Raw genomic sequence first — 16,725 nt, 5'->3', positions numbered from 1 at the left:
TATACGTAAAAGAGCAATTCTATTCTGCCACGTCCCCCGTTGCGTCTTAGAAACATCGCTTATCTCGGCAAGATCACACAGATAACACTACATTACGTGAGTATTAGTTTAAATTCTAGGTAGAAATTATTTGAAAATACTGACAATTAAGTTTATTTTGCTGTACAACATATCTGTGAGAATTACATATTACGTTTTCGATCTGTTCCAGAGACACTAAACGTCAACGCCAGTCTCAGTTCATACGAATGCCACCAGAAGGCAGCGCTAGCAAGCTACAGAACACGCCCAGCCATCGCATGACGTTACTCGTCTGTTTCTTCTGAAGGTTGAATTGCATTGGTTTGAGACGAAAGCAATTTAACGTCACAGTGTCGTTCGAGAGTCTGGAAGGGTATGAGGCGTAGTCCAGTGAACATAGTGCAGTTGTCCACCAGAGCAGAAGTGGTAAACTGATCTTTCGTTGTGATCGTTTGTTATTTTCACAAGTTTGCTCGTCGGTGAGTGTCTGTGTGGTTAGGAGTGACAGTATTTTCCGTGAATATACTGACTAAACTGCAGGGAAAGTTCAAGTAGGACATGGTTAGTTGCGCCTGACGGAAGGTCAGACATAGACATTAATTCGTATAGGTCTAAAAAATGGCTGAGAAGTCAACGAAGTGGACGTTGTTTTGTGTAGTAGTCGCGCAGATTCTCTCTGTGGCCCTGTCTTCGGATCACCATTGCGTGTGGTACGGTGTTTGCGGAACTGGTGAAGATGGTAGATTCAAGAACTGCCCGTACGATGGGGCTGCGAAACTGCTGGATCCCGAAGGTCAGAAACTGTTACAGAAATGGTGCCCGCATTTCAAAACAATGGATACCTGCTGTGATACCGCCCAACTCAAGAACATGGACACTGGTATAACGCTAGCTGCAAACTTCCTTCAGAGGTGCCCGTCTTGTATGACCAACCTTATTAGGCACATTTGTGAATTCACATGTTCTCCAGAGCAGAGCAGGTTTGTTGAAGTTGCTGATCTAGGAGCTTTACATAACGGGACTGAGTATGTGAATGGCATAAATGTGTATGTGACAGAGAAGTATCTTTCTGGTACTTACAATTCATGTCGTGGCGTCTCTGTACCTGCCACAGGGCAGCTCGCTTTTGATCTAATGTGTGGTGAATGGGGGTCCAGTCGATGTTCTGCACAGAAGTGGTTCCACTTCATGGGTGACGCTGAAGGAAATCCCTTTGTTCCCCTACAGATGAATTACATCTCAAATAACGTGCCAGTGGGGTACGAAGCCATGGATCCTCCCTTGATCCCGTGCAACGTGAGTGCCGCACCAGGAGTGCCGCCATGTAGCTGTGTGGACTGCGAAGCTAGCTGTCCAGCTCCACCCCCAGAGAAGCCGGCGGTAGAACCCTTTACTCTGTTGGGGAATGACGGAATGGCAGTGACTATGTCCATAGTCTTCTGTATTGGTGTGGCAGTATTCCTTCTGGGGTTGTACTGCTGCAGTGCAAGGAATCGCAGCAACATTGCCAGCCTGATGATGGGAGAGGGTGCAGACCCTGTGGGTCAGCGACTGGCGGGCTTGGACCAGTCTCGTATAGCTCTTGGTGCCGACGAAGAGGACAGCCCCTTGCGCTCAAAGCGGTCCAGTGTGGCAAGTGCAGAGGGAGCTGTCGTGCCCAGGCAAGTGGGACCAGAAAATGCCTCGTATGTGGAGAAGGTGGGGGCAGCAATGGACAGGTTACTGGAGGATTTGTTCAGACATCTGGGTGTTTACTGTGCTACAAAACCTTGGCTCGTGCTGTTCCTTGGACTGTGTGTGCTGGTTGGACTAGGACATGGCATTAAGTATATGAAGGTGAGTTTCTCAGAGTGCATCATATTTAATGCAGAAAAATCTACACACACCCACACACACAGAGAGAGAGAGAGAGAGAGAGAGAGAGAGAGAGATTTTACTGAAGTTACTTTTCACTCGGTTTGTCTAGGGCAATTTAACGTAGTTGTGTAGGTCTTATTTAGTCTTCGTTTGTGTTTTTGTATTTAAGATACTACCAATAATTTTGAACTCCTCATTTAATTATGAATATTTATGTGAAATTAACAGTTGCCCTTATTTTTTGTAGACTTAAGTTTTTTAAGTAACACCATAATGTTATATTCATAGCGGGGTACAGCTGATATCTGAAGCACACTAGATCTATTAGTACAAGGCAAGTTTACGCTGCATATGATAAATGCCTCCTGTACCTTCACTAGAGCCCGCACAGAAACATAACATTTTTTTCCTAATTGTGAGCAGCAGCAGCAGAACAATACATTTAGAAATTGCAGGTTGTACTGGGTGCAGAACATAACTCAATTTAAAAACAGCAAGAAAATAACAGTATGGTTTGTGTTTGGAATCTGACAGGAAGTGAACATTTGCCCAAGAGAAAATGCTGGAATAGGTCTATATACTTTTGTTCAGAATCAGGTTACTTTGTGGGACCAGTTTCATTCTTTGGACTTGCATTCTGTATTGAACTAAAAAAAATTATGGTGGGAGGAGAAGATTGGAAATGTAGTGGTTTCACTTACTGTTTTTTTCCTTTTAACAAACTGTTAAAAATATACAGTTAATAATTTGTATAAAATTTGTTGTGTAGGAAATAAGGAGCCTTTTGCCATATGCTTTGTTTTATAAACCATAATGCTGATTGTGATTTCTTGTTAAAAATTAAAGGGTTGGCTCTCTAGTAATCTTAGGGCGTTATGGAAGTGTCGGATTCCACCTGTTTGCTCTGACCCATGACATCATCAGTATGCGAAAATGCGTACATCCAGCATATATAAAATGGCAACAATTTCATCACTACATACGCATGCCAATAAATGTGAGAAAACATAAAAACGACACAAGAATGTCTCACTACAACAATAAAATAAAACTGATGGGATAACCACAGCAAAGAAGGGGTTTAGGGTGTAGATAATCTAAATATATAACAATACAAAACACCACATCACAAACAAATATTATAATAGAAATCTCAACTTGCATCAAGATGCTAAAGCTACAAAACAAGCAGGAATCATACACTTCACTTGACGTACATAGATTTACTTTCATTCTAATTGATCCATAGTGAGGAGGTCCTCCAGTATGTGGAAAATGTCAAAAAAAAAACAATACATAAAAATATTTAGAACTAAAACAAATAAGCTAATGTGCACTCCACAGGTCCAAGTGGAATGATTCATATATTATTATTATTATTATTATTATTTTAGTGAACACTATGAGAGGATCATTTTACAACACTCATTTACTAAGATCGCATTAATGCTCTGAATTTAAAATTTTAAAAAAGTTCTTTATAAGGTAATGAACATATAATAGATCTACTACAATACTTATTTACAATGAACACATTACTGTACTGGAATGGTGCAGAAGTTGGAGTGTATTATAAAATCGGTTGGTTCTGCTGAGAAAGTCATCAATGGAGTAAGAGGCGTTGGCCACCAGTGAGCCCTTTAGGCTTCTCTTAACCTGAATTTCATTGGTTGTTAAGCTTTTATGGCTGCTGGCAAGTTATTGAAAACGTGTGTTCCTGAATAATGCACACAATTTTGTACAAGAGTAAGTGACTTTAAATCCTTGTGAAGATTATTCTTATTTCCAGTATGATTGCATGAACTGAGCTGTTCATTTGAAAAAGTTATATATTTTTAACGACAAATTTCATTAAGGAATAAATATATTGGAAAGCAGTAGTTAGTATACCTAGTTCGCTAAACAGGCCTCTGCCGGATGTACTTGAGTTCACACCACATATAACTCTTACTGCACGTTTTTTAGCCCAGAAAACTTTAGCTTGGCTTGGTGAATTACCTCAAAAAGATAATCCCATATGACATTATGGAGTGAAAGTTGGTATGCCAGCTTTTCATTTTTATATCCACTACGCCTGACAGAATTTGCATTGCAAATAGAGATTTGTTTAGTCGCTTCAGCAGTCCTGTAGTGTGCTCTTCCCAGTTGAATTTATCATCAAGCTGTAATCTCAAGAATTTAACACTGTCCACTTCTTCTGCTTGTCGTCATATGTTAGGCATATACTCGAGGGGCACCCCTTATAAGTTCTGAACTGCATGGAGCATGTTTTTTTGAATTTTAGTGACAAAGAATTGGCTAGGAACCAGTGGTTAATGTCTACAAATATAGTATTAGCCGATCTTTCTAAGACTACACTTGATTTGCTATTTATTGCAATGTTTGTATCATCAGCAAACAAAAGAAACTGGGCATCTGATAATGGTACTGATAAAAGGTCATTGATATACACGAGAAAAGTGCCCTAAGATGGAACATTGTGGGACCCCACATGTAATTAGTTCCCAGTTGGATGAAGCCTGATAGCTTAATACATGTCTCTTTCCTAATAACACCCTTTGTTTTCTGCCAGATATATAAGATTTGACCCATTTTGCAGCATTTTCTATTACACCATAATATTCTAATTTACTAAAAAGGAAATTGTGATTTATACAGTCAAATGCCTTTGACAGATCGCAAAATATACCAGTTGCCTGCAATTTTTTGTCTAATGAAGTATGTACATTTTGACTGTAAGTGTAGATAGCCTTCTCAGTATCAGGACCCTTTAGAAATCTGAACTGAGACATTGACACTATGTTATTTGTGATAAGATGCTTATAAAGCCGGTTATACATTACCTTTTCTAAAATTTGAGAATGCTGGCAGAAGTGAAATTGGACTGAAATTTGCCGCTCTTTATTTATCTCACTTCTTAAACAGTGGCTTACCTTCAGCATATTTTAGCCATTCAGGAAATATTCCACTGGTTAACGACTGGTTACACAGACAGCTTAATATGTTACTTAACTCAGAATCACATTCTTTAGTTAACTTTGTTGATATTTCATCATACCCAGTAGATGTTTTTGATTTTGAAGTTTTTTGATGGACATTACTTCTGCTGGGGTAGTGAGGGTCAAACTCATATTATGGAAGTTACTCGAAATGTCTGGTCTGAGGTATCCCACGGCAGCATCTACAGAATGTGACAACTCCATCTTTTCAGTAACAGTTATAAAATGTTTGTTAAAAAGTTTTGCAACACTATACACGTGTCACCAATGTATCATTTACTATTAATGCTACACGGCCGTTTGTGGAAAGTGCAACACAGAGAAGGAATTACCCGAATAGCGCCACACTTGGCGGAAGTGGCGATGGGTGTGTAAGCAATAAGTGATAAATTTTGCAGCGAGATGATGTACACATGTCAGCCCGACAGGGTCGGTGTTGCGCCTAGTGTAGTCGGTGCAGAGCTGCCACACGAGGTGGAAACAATACAGTGAGTACCAGTATGCCTCGTCAACATCAAAGGGAGCTATATCAGCATGTGAGAGAGTTCGAACAAAGCAGAATTATCAGTCTTCAGGAAACGGGGTTGTCATACTGTGACATTTCGGTTCACACAGGGCATGCTGCTATGACATTGGTGCGTGTGAGGAAGCAGTGGGTAGAGGAAGGTCGTATGTAGCGACGAGCAGGAACTGGACAACGGAACGTGACCACAGTACAGGATGACCGTCATATTCTCCGCGTGACCGTGCAGCGTCATCCACAGTGCTGGCTTGTCGCTGGAGCACTGCAACATGTGTGAACTTTCCTGCATTAACGGTTCATCGCCTTCTGCTGCAGGTTGGACTCATTGCACACACGCCATTTCGTCGGCTTCCATTGTCCAGAAACCACAAGCTCCCCGGCTGCAGTGGGCACGTGAATACCGCCACTGGGGTGCTGAGTGGCAACGTGTAATCTTTTCAGATGAGTCCCGCTTTGTGTCCTACAGTGATGGCTGCATACGTTTCCAGCAGTACTGTGGTGAGCGCAACCTGGAGGGCTGCATTATCGTGCAGCATGGTGGACAAACACCAGGTGTGATGGTTTGGCGTGCCGTTGGTTACAATAACTGATATCACCTCGTACATATTGCGGACACTTTGAACAGCGACAGGTACCTAACTGAGGTTGTGGATCCTGAGTACTCCCCTGCTTCAGGCAGCTCCACAGGCCACATATTGTGAGAAATGTACAGGCCTCCTTCGAAGAGAGATGGGTACCATTGATTACCTGGACTGCATGTTCGCCAGACATGTCGCCCATCGAACATGTCTGGGATATGGTTGGTCGGCAACCAGCGCGTCACGGTCCTCCAGTAACTGGTTTCGTGGATTTGTGGGCTCAGATACAATCTGCGTGGAGGGAAATACCTCACGAATGTATTGAGAACCTTATTGATTCATTGTGGTGGCGTATAACAGCTCTAGTTGCAACATATGGTGCTTACGACATACTAAATAGGGCTCAAAGGACATGTACAGATTTGAAAAGGTGATCATTTGTTACTTGTCATGTACCTAACCAGTGGTATTAAATTAATTGAATTCATGCATTTTCTTCTTGATGTTGCAGTTTCCACAAACTGTAGCGTATTTGCCCCTCTTCGTGTCTGGTTCTACCGGTCTCCCCCTTCACCATATCCCATATTGTTTTTATTTTGTTATCTGACATGACTATCTTTTCCTTGTAATATATTTGCTTGGGTGTCCGTGTTAGTCTTTAATATTTTGCAGTATTTCTTGTAATGTGCTAAAGCAGCAACATCAGAACTGTTTCGGATTGACATGTGCTGTTTTCATTCTGTTTTACTAGATACTTCTATTCCTTTAGTAATCCATTGCTTCTTTGTGGACTTTGCTCTAACCTTGATTAGTTTTGGGGAAAACAGTGTTCAAATAAGGTAAGCACTTTATTGGCAAAAGTATATTTTTCATTCATGCCATGAGCACTGTAAACATCACTCCTGTGAATGTCTCTGAGAAGTGTCCTAAAATCAATTTTTGGCTTATTGATTACCCTCTTGAGTTCAGATTCAACAATTTTATATCATGTTCAATATTAACATTTAACAGAAGGAACTGCATGTCAGGGTCTGAGAGGTCATTGACTATTGGGTTTGTAATATACATTTGTTCATTGAACTTTTCTATAAATGGCTGTTTGTGAGCAATTGGCTACACTAGTTGGATCTTTACAGTGGGAATTAAGTTGAATGATAGTGTTACTAACTCAAATAAGTTCTTATTGGAAGAGCCTTTAAGGGAACTACATTGAAGGCACCAGCAATCACTATTTCTTTGTTTTTGGTTGTTAAATGGGCCAGTACAGGTTCAAACAAAGACATGATATCAAAAAACCAACATCTGGAATTCTGAAAAGTGGAGTCAGACATTCTGTTTGACCAATATAGCTCAAATTAAGACATGGGTGGAAGAAAGGAAAAGACTTGGGAAGAAGATGGGATTTTAGAATAATAGTAAACAGTTAAGAAAGAAGAGACTGCAGTTGTGTGAACCCAGTTCAACAAAAATATAAATATATTTTTTAAAGCCAAATAGAGCACAACTGAACTGTTCATGCATCCTACTGAAATTTATTCATAAATTTGTATGTAATGGCCCCTAAAATGCTACATTCTAAAAATGAATGTCCTATAGATGACAAAGGCAAAAAAGGTTTTATATGGAAAAAATATTGAACAGTGCCTTTTATTGTTCAAAGTGGAAGTCTGGAAGTTAATGAAAATTCTTAACAATTTGTATTGTTCTCGACTTAAATAAGTAATGGTTTTGATGCAGAATGTGTATTCATAGTGGATACTGTGACGAGAATTTCTGATGGACATTATCTGCAGTAACAGGAGCCCAAAGGTATAATTAGTTTTTGCCCTAAATTTTATCCAAATCATGAAAAGAAATAAATACAATCAGAGAAATCAAAAGTAAATAATTCAGGAGTAAGGGTGCAGAGGTGTTGAGTTGACAACTCAGTTCCTCCACTATTCAGTGGTTGGTACCTTTATCCTCGAGTTGTTTACATTCTGCCAGAACTTTCTATATTGTATTCAAAAGGGAAATTATAACATGGAAGCTTTCACGGCAGCCGTCTTCATTAATTAAAACTTCCGGGCTGAATATGGACCATGGCAATTCAGCCCGGAAGTTTTAATTAAAAAAGGGAAATTATTTAGAAATAAAAATTTAGAGCTATCTACAAGCTGCAATTTGGCAGGAAATGTTATGTAGCAGGTGTTACTCTATAGAAAATTAATTATTTTCTGTATAAACTACCTATTACCCAGTTAGGTCCTGCAAGGGCTGGGAAATATTTCCTTGATACAGGAAAAAGTGGTCTTCAGCTCACTCTAAGAACCGTAATTGAAGTCTCGATCCATTGTTACGAACTCTGTGGTCCGCGTAACTGTTAATTTGTTAAGATAGTGACAGCTATATGTACTGCAACTAAGAATTATTCCTTCATCTCATTCCATTTTTCCATAATTATTGGAAGTGTGGAAAGTAGCTAAATTTAGATATTTCTCAAAATAACTACCAGCAAATTCTCTGATACTTGTATGACCAAGGTTAACATTTACACACAGATTATATGTTGCTGAACTGCAATTAAAAATGGTCAGTAATGTGAGATTTACAATTAGCCAAAAGTTTTTACTACTACATATAAAAGAATTAAAAATTTAAGTTGTGTTCTGCGTGTTGCATTCTTTTATTTTGAATATTAGTGACGAAATTAATTCATCAAATAAGACTGATTTTTAGAGGTATCGCCAGAACATATAGGCCTAATGCAGACAAGAAAGAAAATGTAACAATGATTAATGATTTACCTTCCAAAAAAAGTTTTTGTAAGAGATTGGAGGGAGGTGGGGGATTAATCTGCTACTAAACTAGCATTTTCATGCGTACAGAACATTCTAAAAAAAAAATTAAGAAATTGTAGTTAGGAACATGTAGAATTGTTATAGAGTAGTAACATGATGCCTCTGGTTGGGATGATTCAAAACTGGTACATCCTAGTGTAACCACAACTTTGGTCTGTGCACATAATCAAAGAAATGCCAGAGGGTAAGAAACAACAAACTATGTTCAAAGCCTACTGTTTTTGCAGTAAAAAATACCAGTTTTTTCCCCTCGTTCATTTTTGTATGCTATACTTCCATTGACTGTAAGAGACAGTCATTTTGCCAAACTAATTCAAGCCAACAGAGGCAAATATGGAGTTTGTCAACTGCTTGGACTTTTACGTAATGATAATCGTACAGTTTTTTGTGTATATTTCTTGAAGCATTTTCACCTACCTCTACACGTCGTAAGCTGCATTAAGAGGTGTGGCACAGGGTATTTCTGATACCACTAACACTATCCCCTTCTTTTGTCCTTTCACAATGGTGCACAGGAAGGGCACCTCTAATTTCTGAGTTTTCTGATCATGGTCATCTTGAAAGGTGTATGTGGGAGGAAAATACTACATTAAGCCCTCCCTGCGGATCAAGGGGTTACAATAGGCCTGAGGTATTCCTGCCTGTCATAAGAGGCAACTAAAAGGAGTCTCATACGTTTCGGCTTTCTGTGGTGGTCCCCTGTAGGGTTTGACCTCCATTCTCCAAAATTCTTCCAAAGAGTGAACGAGTTGGGGAAGGGCGCCTTACATGGTGCATCGTGTCTATCATGCACCGAGACCTTCAGCATTCTTTATCATCATGGCTTTGCAGTTCTGCTTATTCGCCTTCCGTTGGGCGAGGACACCTTCCTGGGTGCATTTTCTTCTATCCCCTTTGCAAGGTTTTCTGCTCCAGTGATGATCGTGGACTTCTTTGCACCTAATATATCCAGCACGGTAGTTAGTGGGGCCGCCAAGAACCCTACTGGTTGTAGCCCCCTGACTACACAGGGATCACTCTGTTGATGCCTGCGCTTCTACCTCCCCATGTATGCCAAGGAGTAGATGCCCATCTCTCTGGGGCATCGGGACTTCCGGCAGCAGCCATCCTGCCAGATGGCCTTTGCTGAGGCTGGGTGGCACATGTGATGAGGGCCCCTGTTTGGAGTGGTTTGCGTCAGGGCAGATGACACGCCATGAAGTGTACAAAGTCATCTTGTGCTGGTGGTCCAAGACGAGCAGTGTCTAAGTGGTAGAGATCCAACTTTAATGCGAAGAAGTATGACCCTAAATCGTTCCCCTCCCTGACCGCATCATGGGAGGAACATCAGCCTAACGATGACAGCAAACCTTATTCACCCCAGTACCTTGTATGTACGAGAGCTGATGGGGAATCTTTCATGTCAATGAAGTCTCAGTTTTTTTGTGGAGCATTTAGAGGACAAGTTCGGGGAGGTGGAGAGTTTGTCCAAAATGTGATCTGGGTCAGTCTTGATAAAAACGGCGTTCTCTGTCCAGTCATGGGCATTACTTGCCTGTTACTAGTGGGGGGGGGGGGGGGTTGTTTCTGTTTCCATCACAGCCCCTAAGAGTTTAAGTATTGTCCAGAGTATTATATTCCACAGCGACCTTCTTTTGCAGTCTGATGAAAAGCTGTGTACCGACTTAGAACAATGGGGTGTTCATTTCTTGCAGCACATCCATTGTGATCCGAAGTTGCCACCATTGCCTTCATCTTGGACTTCGAGGGTGACACGTTACCGACAAGGGCAAGGTGATGGTATACTGCTGTGATGTAAAGCCTCCCCTCCCTGATGCAATGCTTTAAGGGTGGGAAGTTCAGGCATGTCTCTTCCTGCTGTACTTCCAATGTCACCTGTCATGATTGTGGACATCCTTCACATCCAATACTCCATGTGCCCCACCTCCCATCTGTGTCAACTGCAGTGAGTAAAATTCCCCTTGCTTGTTGGACTGCAGTAATCTACAGAAAGAAAGGAAAATTGGTGAATTAAAGACCCTGGACTGACTGACTGACCTACACTGAGGCTAAGAGGAAATTTGAACGGTTACATCCTGTGCGTATGACATCCTCTTACACGGTCACTATGACAACGGTTCTAGCCCCTATCAGTTCCGCCATTTACAGTTGGCTCCCCGAGCTGTAAGACTCTACCTGCCCCAGTGGTGGTGGTGGTGGTGGTGGTGGTGGTGGTGGTGGTGGTGGTGGTGGTGGTGGTTGGGGGGGGGGGGGCACTTCTATCCCTGTTGCTCCTGCACAACCTACTTTGGGACCAGTGCCCCGCCCCCCTCCCCAAAATCATAAGGGACATCATTTCCCACTTCTCAGCCAGAGAAGCATCAATCTTCTTCGGCTCCTATCACTAGGAAGGGGTCCTTGGCTCACTCCCTTCCCAGGTTCCTACCAGTCTGAAATCAGACACCTGCCAGTGGCTGAAGTGCCCACAGGCAGCTGGTCATAGGGCTTCATGTGATACTTCTCTGTCCCTCGGACTGAATCTGTGAAGCCTTCCCAGCCAGTGGAGCAGTGAGAGAAACATAAAAAGATAAAGACCCCCAAGAAACAGGACATTGCAGTGGCACCCACACCACCACTATCTACAAGCTCTGCATCTGAGGATGAGGCGGAGATTCTGACATCCCCTGAGGACCTAGATCTCACTGGACCCTCGGACAAAATGGATATTGATCACCCACGTACTCAATTGTGACAGTAGGTGACCCTGAGGCGTACAATGCCTCCTTGAGCACTTCGTACCCTCCCTGCCTCACAATAACATCATCCTCCAGTGGAATTGCTGCAGTTTTATCCACCACGTGGCTGATCTGCGGCAAGTTAAGCTTTACACCTACTTACTGCATTGCCCTCCAGGAAACCTGGTTCCTGGCAATGCGGACCCTTGCCTTCTGTGGCTATAGGGGATATTACAAGAACTGTAGTGAGTATAATAGTGTCAGGTGGAGTTTGCGTCTATGTCCTGAACTTGGTATGTAGTGAACCTTCGGAGCTCCTCTTGAAGCTGTGGCTGTCAGGATAAGGATGACACATGAAATAACTGTCTACAACGTATATCATCCTCCAGATGGAGCAATTCCCGTGAACATATTGGCTGTCCCGATTCATCAACTCCCTAAACCTTTCTTAGTTTTGGGAGATTTTAATGCCCATGACCCCTTGTTGGGTGGCACCATGCTTCTGCGCATGATAGAGATCTCGAAAATTTGTCTTAACTTGCCCTCTGCCTCTTAAATACTGGGGCCCCCCACACATTTCAGTGTGGTGCACGGTACTTACTCGTCCATTGATTTATCACTTCACAGCCCAGGACTTCTCCCATCTGTCCCTTGGAGAGCCCACAATGGCTTTTGTAGTAGTGACCACTTCCCCATCTTCCTGTCACTCCCCTGGCATCATTCCCTTTCCCGGCCGCATACCCAGACGGGCTTTAAAAACGGTAGACTGAGAAGCTTTCACATCTGCTGTCACCGTTGCACCTCCCCCACATTAAACCATCGATGTGGTGGTTGAGCGGGTCACCAGAACAATTATTTCTGCGGCAGAAAACGTGATCCCTTGTTCCTTAGGGTGCCCCCCTAGTGAAAGTCAGTGCCTCGGTGGTTGCTGGAAATCTGAGGCCATTAAAGAGCATTGGCGGGCTCTACAGAGACATAAGTGGCAACCTTCTCTGGAGCACCTAATAGCTTTTAATGGCTCCATGCCCACATTTGCCAGCTTATAAAAAGACTGAAACAGGAGAGTTGGGAGAGGTACGTCTCAGCCATTGGGTACCATACGTCACCTTCACAAGTCTGGACGAAGATCAGACGTGTCTGGGTACCAGACCCCGACAGGCGTCTCTGGACTTAATATCAATGGAGTGTTATCTACCGACACAAACACAATTGCCAAGAGCTTTGCTGAGCACTGTGCTCGAGCTTCGGTGTCGGAGAATTACCCCACGATCTTTCTCACCCCCAAATAGCGGATGGAAAGGAACTCCTCTCGTTCACTGCACATCACAGTGAACCCTATAATGCTCCATTGACTGAGTGGGAGATCCTCAGTGCCCTTGCACATTGCCCCGACACAGCTCCTGGTCCAGATCGGATCCACATTCAGAAGATTAAACATCTGTCGTCGGACTAACAGCAACATCTCATCATCTGCAACCAGATCTGGTGTGATGGCATATTCCCATCGCAATGGCAGGAGAGTACTATCATTCCAGTGCTCAACCCTGGTAAAAACCCGCTTGATGTGGATAGCTATTGGCCCATTAGCCTCACAAACATTCTTTGTAGGCTGTTAGAACATATGGTAAGTTGGCGGTTGTGTTGGCTCCTGGAGTCACAGGACCTACTGGCTCCATGCCAGGGCAGTTTCTGCCAGGGTCGCTCTACCACTGAGAATCTCATGTCCCTCGAGTCTGTTATCTGTACAGCCTTTTCCAGACGCCAACACCGGGTTGCCATCTTTTTCAATTTAAGGAAAGTTTGACACAACCTGGTATCATCATATCCTTGCATTTTATATGCGAGGGGTCTCCGGAGCCCGCTCCAGATTTTTATCTGAATCTTCCTGTCACTCCGTACTTTCCGTGTCCAAGCTGGTGCCTCCCGTAGCCCCCCCCCCCCCTTCCCCCCTGTCTTCAGGAGAATGGAGTCCCGCAGGGCTCCATATTGAGTAGTGTGTCTCTATTTTTAGTGGCCATTAACACTGTAGCAGCAGCTGTAGGGCTGTCCGTCTCACCTTATCTGTAAGCAGATGATGTTTGCATTTCCTACTGCTTCTCCAGTACTGGTGTTGTAGAGTGGTGCCTACAGCGAGCCATCCACAAGGCACAGTAATGGGCTCTAGCCCAATTCTGTTGGAGTCGTACCATTCATCTGGAACCAGAACTTGACGTTAATGATGATACACTCGCAGTAGTGGAGGCATATCGATTCTTAAAACTGGTTTTCAATGTTAGATTGACTTTTCTTCCTCATCTTCATCAGCTTAAGTGGAAGTGCTGGCACACTTCAATGCCCTCCTCTGCCTGAGCAACACCAACTAGGATGCAGATCATTCTACAGTAAAGCAGCTATACAGAACCCTTGTTCAATACTGCCTTTGCTATGGGAGTACGGTTTATGGTTCAGCGGCTCCCTTAGCATGGCAGTTACTAGACCCAGTGCACCACTGCGGAGTTAGAGACGGGAGCTTTTAGGACGAGTCCGGTGACCAACTTACTGGTGAGGTTTGTGTCTGATCCCTCCTATCTGAACTAGTCCTAATGTGGTGTCACCGCCAGACACCACACTTGCTAGGTGGTAGCCTTTAAATCGGCCGCGGTCCGTTAGTATACGTCGGACCCGCGTGTCGCCACTATCAGTGATTGCAGACCGAGCGCCGCCACACGGCAGGTCTAGAGAGACTTCCTAGTACTCGCCCCAGTTGTACAGCCAACTTTGCTAGCGATGGTTCACTGACAAAATACGCTCTCATTTGCCGAGTCGATAGTTAGTATAGCATTCAGCTACGTCATTTGCTACGACCTAGCAAGGCGCCATGTTCAGTTACTATTGATGCTGTAAAACATGTACCGTCAAGAGCGATGTTCACCATTTATGGATTAAAGTTAAGTATTCCACAGCTACGTCCTTTTTTGCTAGTCTAATTGCCTTGACCTGTTCTAGACCTCGCGCCAGCCTGCGTGAGCTAATACACGTGCCTTTCGGCTTCCTCTCATACTGGGTTGGCTCTCTTGCCAATCCACAACACTTTCCCTGTACCACCTCTACTCGAGGTCCATTCACGTACACCTCCATGCTGTAGACCTAGACCGAAGCTCCGTACCTTTTGCACGGACCTAAGGATGCAGTTAACCTCGTGGCTCTCTGCTGTCACTTCCTCTCGATACCTGACATGTCCCGGGACTCTGAAGTGGTTTACACTGACAGCTCGATGGCTGACGGTCACATTGGCTTCGCTTATGTTCACAGAGGACATATTGAACAGCACTCGTTGCCAGATGGCTGCAGTGTTTTCACTGCAGAGATGGCGGCCATATCTCGTGCTCTTGAGGACATCCGTTCAGGCCCTGATGAGCCGTTTCTTCTCTGTAGTGACTCCTTGAACAGCCTACAAGCTAACAACCATTGCTACCCTCGCCACCCTTTGGTGGAGTCCATCTGTGCCCTGGAACGGTCCAGTCGTTCAGTCGTGTTTGTCTGGACACCAGGACATGTCAGTATCCCAGGCAATGGACATGCTGACAAGCTGGCTACACAGAAACCACTTCTAGAGATCGACATCATCACACACGACAAACTGTGTGTCATTAAGGAGACTACAAATGTGTGGTAGTCCCCAATGTGGTCCTCTTGCAGGGACTCTGTGGTTTTCTGCCTGTTCCACATTGGCCATGCTTGGGTGACCCAAGGCTATCTCCTGCACTGTGAAGACTCACCTCAGTGTCAGTGCAGTGCCCGGTTGACAGTGGCCCGTATTCTGTTGTGCTGTCCTACGTTCGCTGCCCTGCGACATAATCTTCGGTTACCGGACTCGTTACCATTAATTTTAGCTGACGTCTCATCGGCTGATTTAGTTTTATGTTTTATACGTGAGGATGGGTTTTATTGTTCATTTAAGTTTTAGTGCATATCCTTTGTCCCTGTGTGTCTCCCACCCTAGAGCTTTTAGGCTGGAGGTTTTAATGTGTTTTGAGTGTCTGGCTTATCCTTTTTATTCTCATGATCAGCCAGCCATGATTGTCTGTTCTTCTTTTCATCCCTTCTACCTGTTTCTTGTGTCTCTCAGTGGTTTTCTAATCCTATTTTGTCCATTCTAGTGTTTGCTGCCCTCTGTCGTTCTTGCGGTTTTCCCCTTTCTCCCATTTTTGTTAGTCTCATTTGTTTTATTCTCAATCTTGTTGAATTGTTTTAATATGAACAGGGAACTGACGAACTAGCTGTTTGGCCCCTTCCCCCTCTTTAAACAAACCAACCAACTAACTACATTAAGCAACCAACTTTCAATCTGAGAATTTAGACAGTAAGCCACACTGTAATGCAGAACACCTCTTTTGCACTGTGTGCCACTGAAGTCTGTAGTGCACCTTTGCAGGAGGAATGTCACTTTGTAGTGATGTGGAATGTGACAGTTTAACAAAAGATGTCTTCACGTGACATAATTCAGTTTTTTAAAATAGTTGTAAAATTAGTAATTCGTATCTAAAAATTACCTGTTGAGTAGGATTTGTCATTCAAGATATGTATATAATCCTGGTTGGCTATCTGTCAGACTTTCGGCGCTATTTGGTAAGTGACCAAAGACTTTCGTGGCAGTACAAGTAATTTACCCTTTTCTGTGCCAAAGTTAACTTTCACCCAGAAAACTTAAGATCAGCCTTTCTATTAGTGTTGTAGCTGCACACATTGCTATTGATTTTGAACTGGAATGGGTTATTAGCAACAAATTTCATAAGTGAGTATATTATGAAGTTACTGTGAATATTCAGAGTTCCTTAAATAAAGTCAGCAAGATGATCTCGAGTGGACTCCAGCTGTTACTATGATTACAAGTTTTTGTGCAATGAATACTTATCGCTTAATAATGAATTACCTCAAAATATTATGCCACATGAGAACAGTGATTGAAAATAAGCATAGTAAGCTAATTTACTAATATGTTTACCACCAACATTTGTAATAACCCTAATAGTGCAGGTAGCTGAACTCAAACATTTCAGCAGATCATCATTATGTTTCTTCCAATTCAGTATCTCATCAATGCAAACACCCAAAAATTTTCAATATTCTGCCTTAGCTACAGACTCGTTTTCAGAGTCTGTTTTAAAAAAATGGTGTTATGCCATTTGTAATGTAAATACTGTCTTTTATCAA

The 16,725-nt window shown here is 43.0% G+C and overlaps 1 protein-coding gene across 2 annotated transcripts in view; it reads left to right on the top strand.

The window, feature by feature from the left end:
• Window positions 1-294: 294 nt before the first annotated feature.
• LOC126109388 (NPC intracellular cholesterol transporter 1-like) overlaps window positions 295-16,725 on the top strand; it is a 65,201-nt gene continuing 48,770 nt past the window's right edge. The window contains exon 1 of one of the 2 annotated variants that reach the window (XM_049914409.1): window positions 295-1,857. In XM_049914409.1, the coding sequence (XP_049770366.1) occupies window positions 640-1,857 (1,218 nt within the window). In that variant the 5' untranslated portion in view covers window positions 295-639. The remainder of the gene's footprint in view (window positions 1,858-16,725) is intronic. The other variant, XM_049914410.1, reaches the window with a different exon arrangement.

This window comes from Schistocerca cancellata, chromosome 12, assembly GCF_023864275.1.
Source record: "Schistocerca cancellata isolate TAMUIC-IGC-003103 chromosome 12, iqSchCanc2.1, whole genome shotgun sequence".
NCBI lineage: Eukaryota > Metazoa > Arthropoda > Insecta > Orthoptera > Acrididae > Schistocerca > Schistocerca cancellata.
Note: the sequence above shows the minus strand (reverse complement) of the source record. Positions and strands in the feature narration are given on the sequence as shown.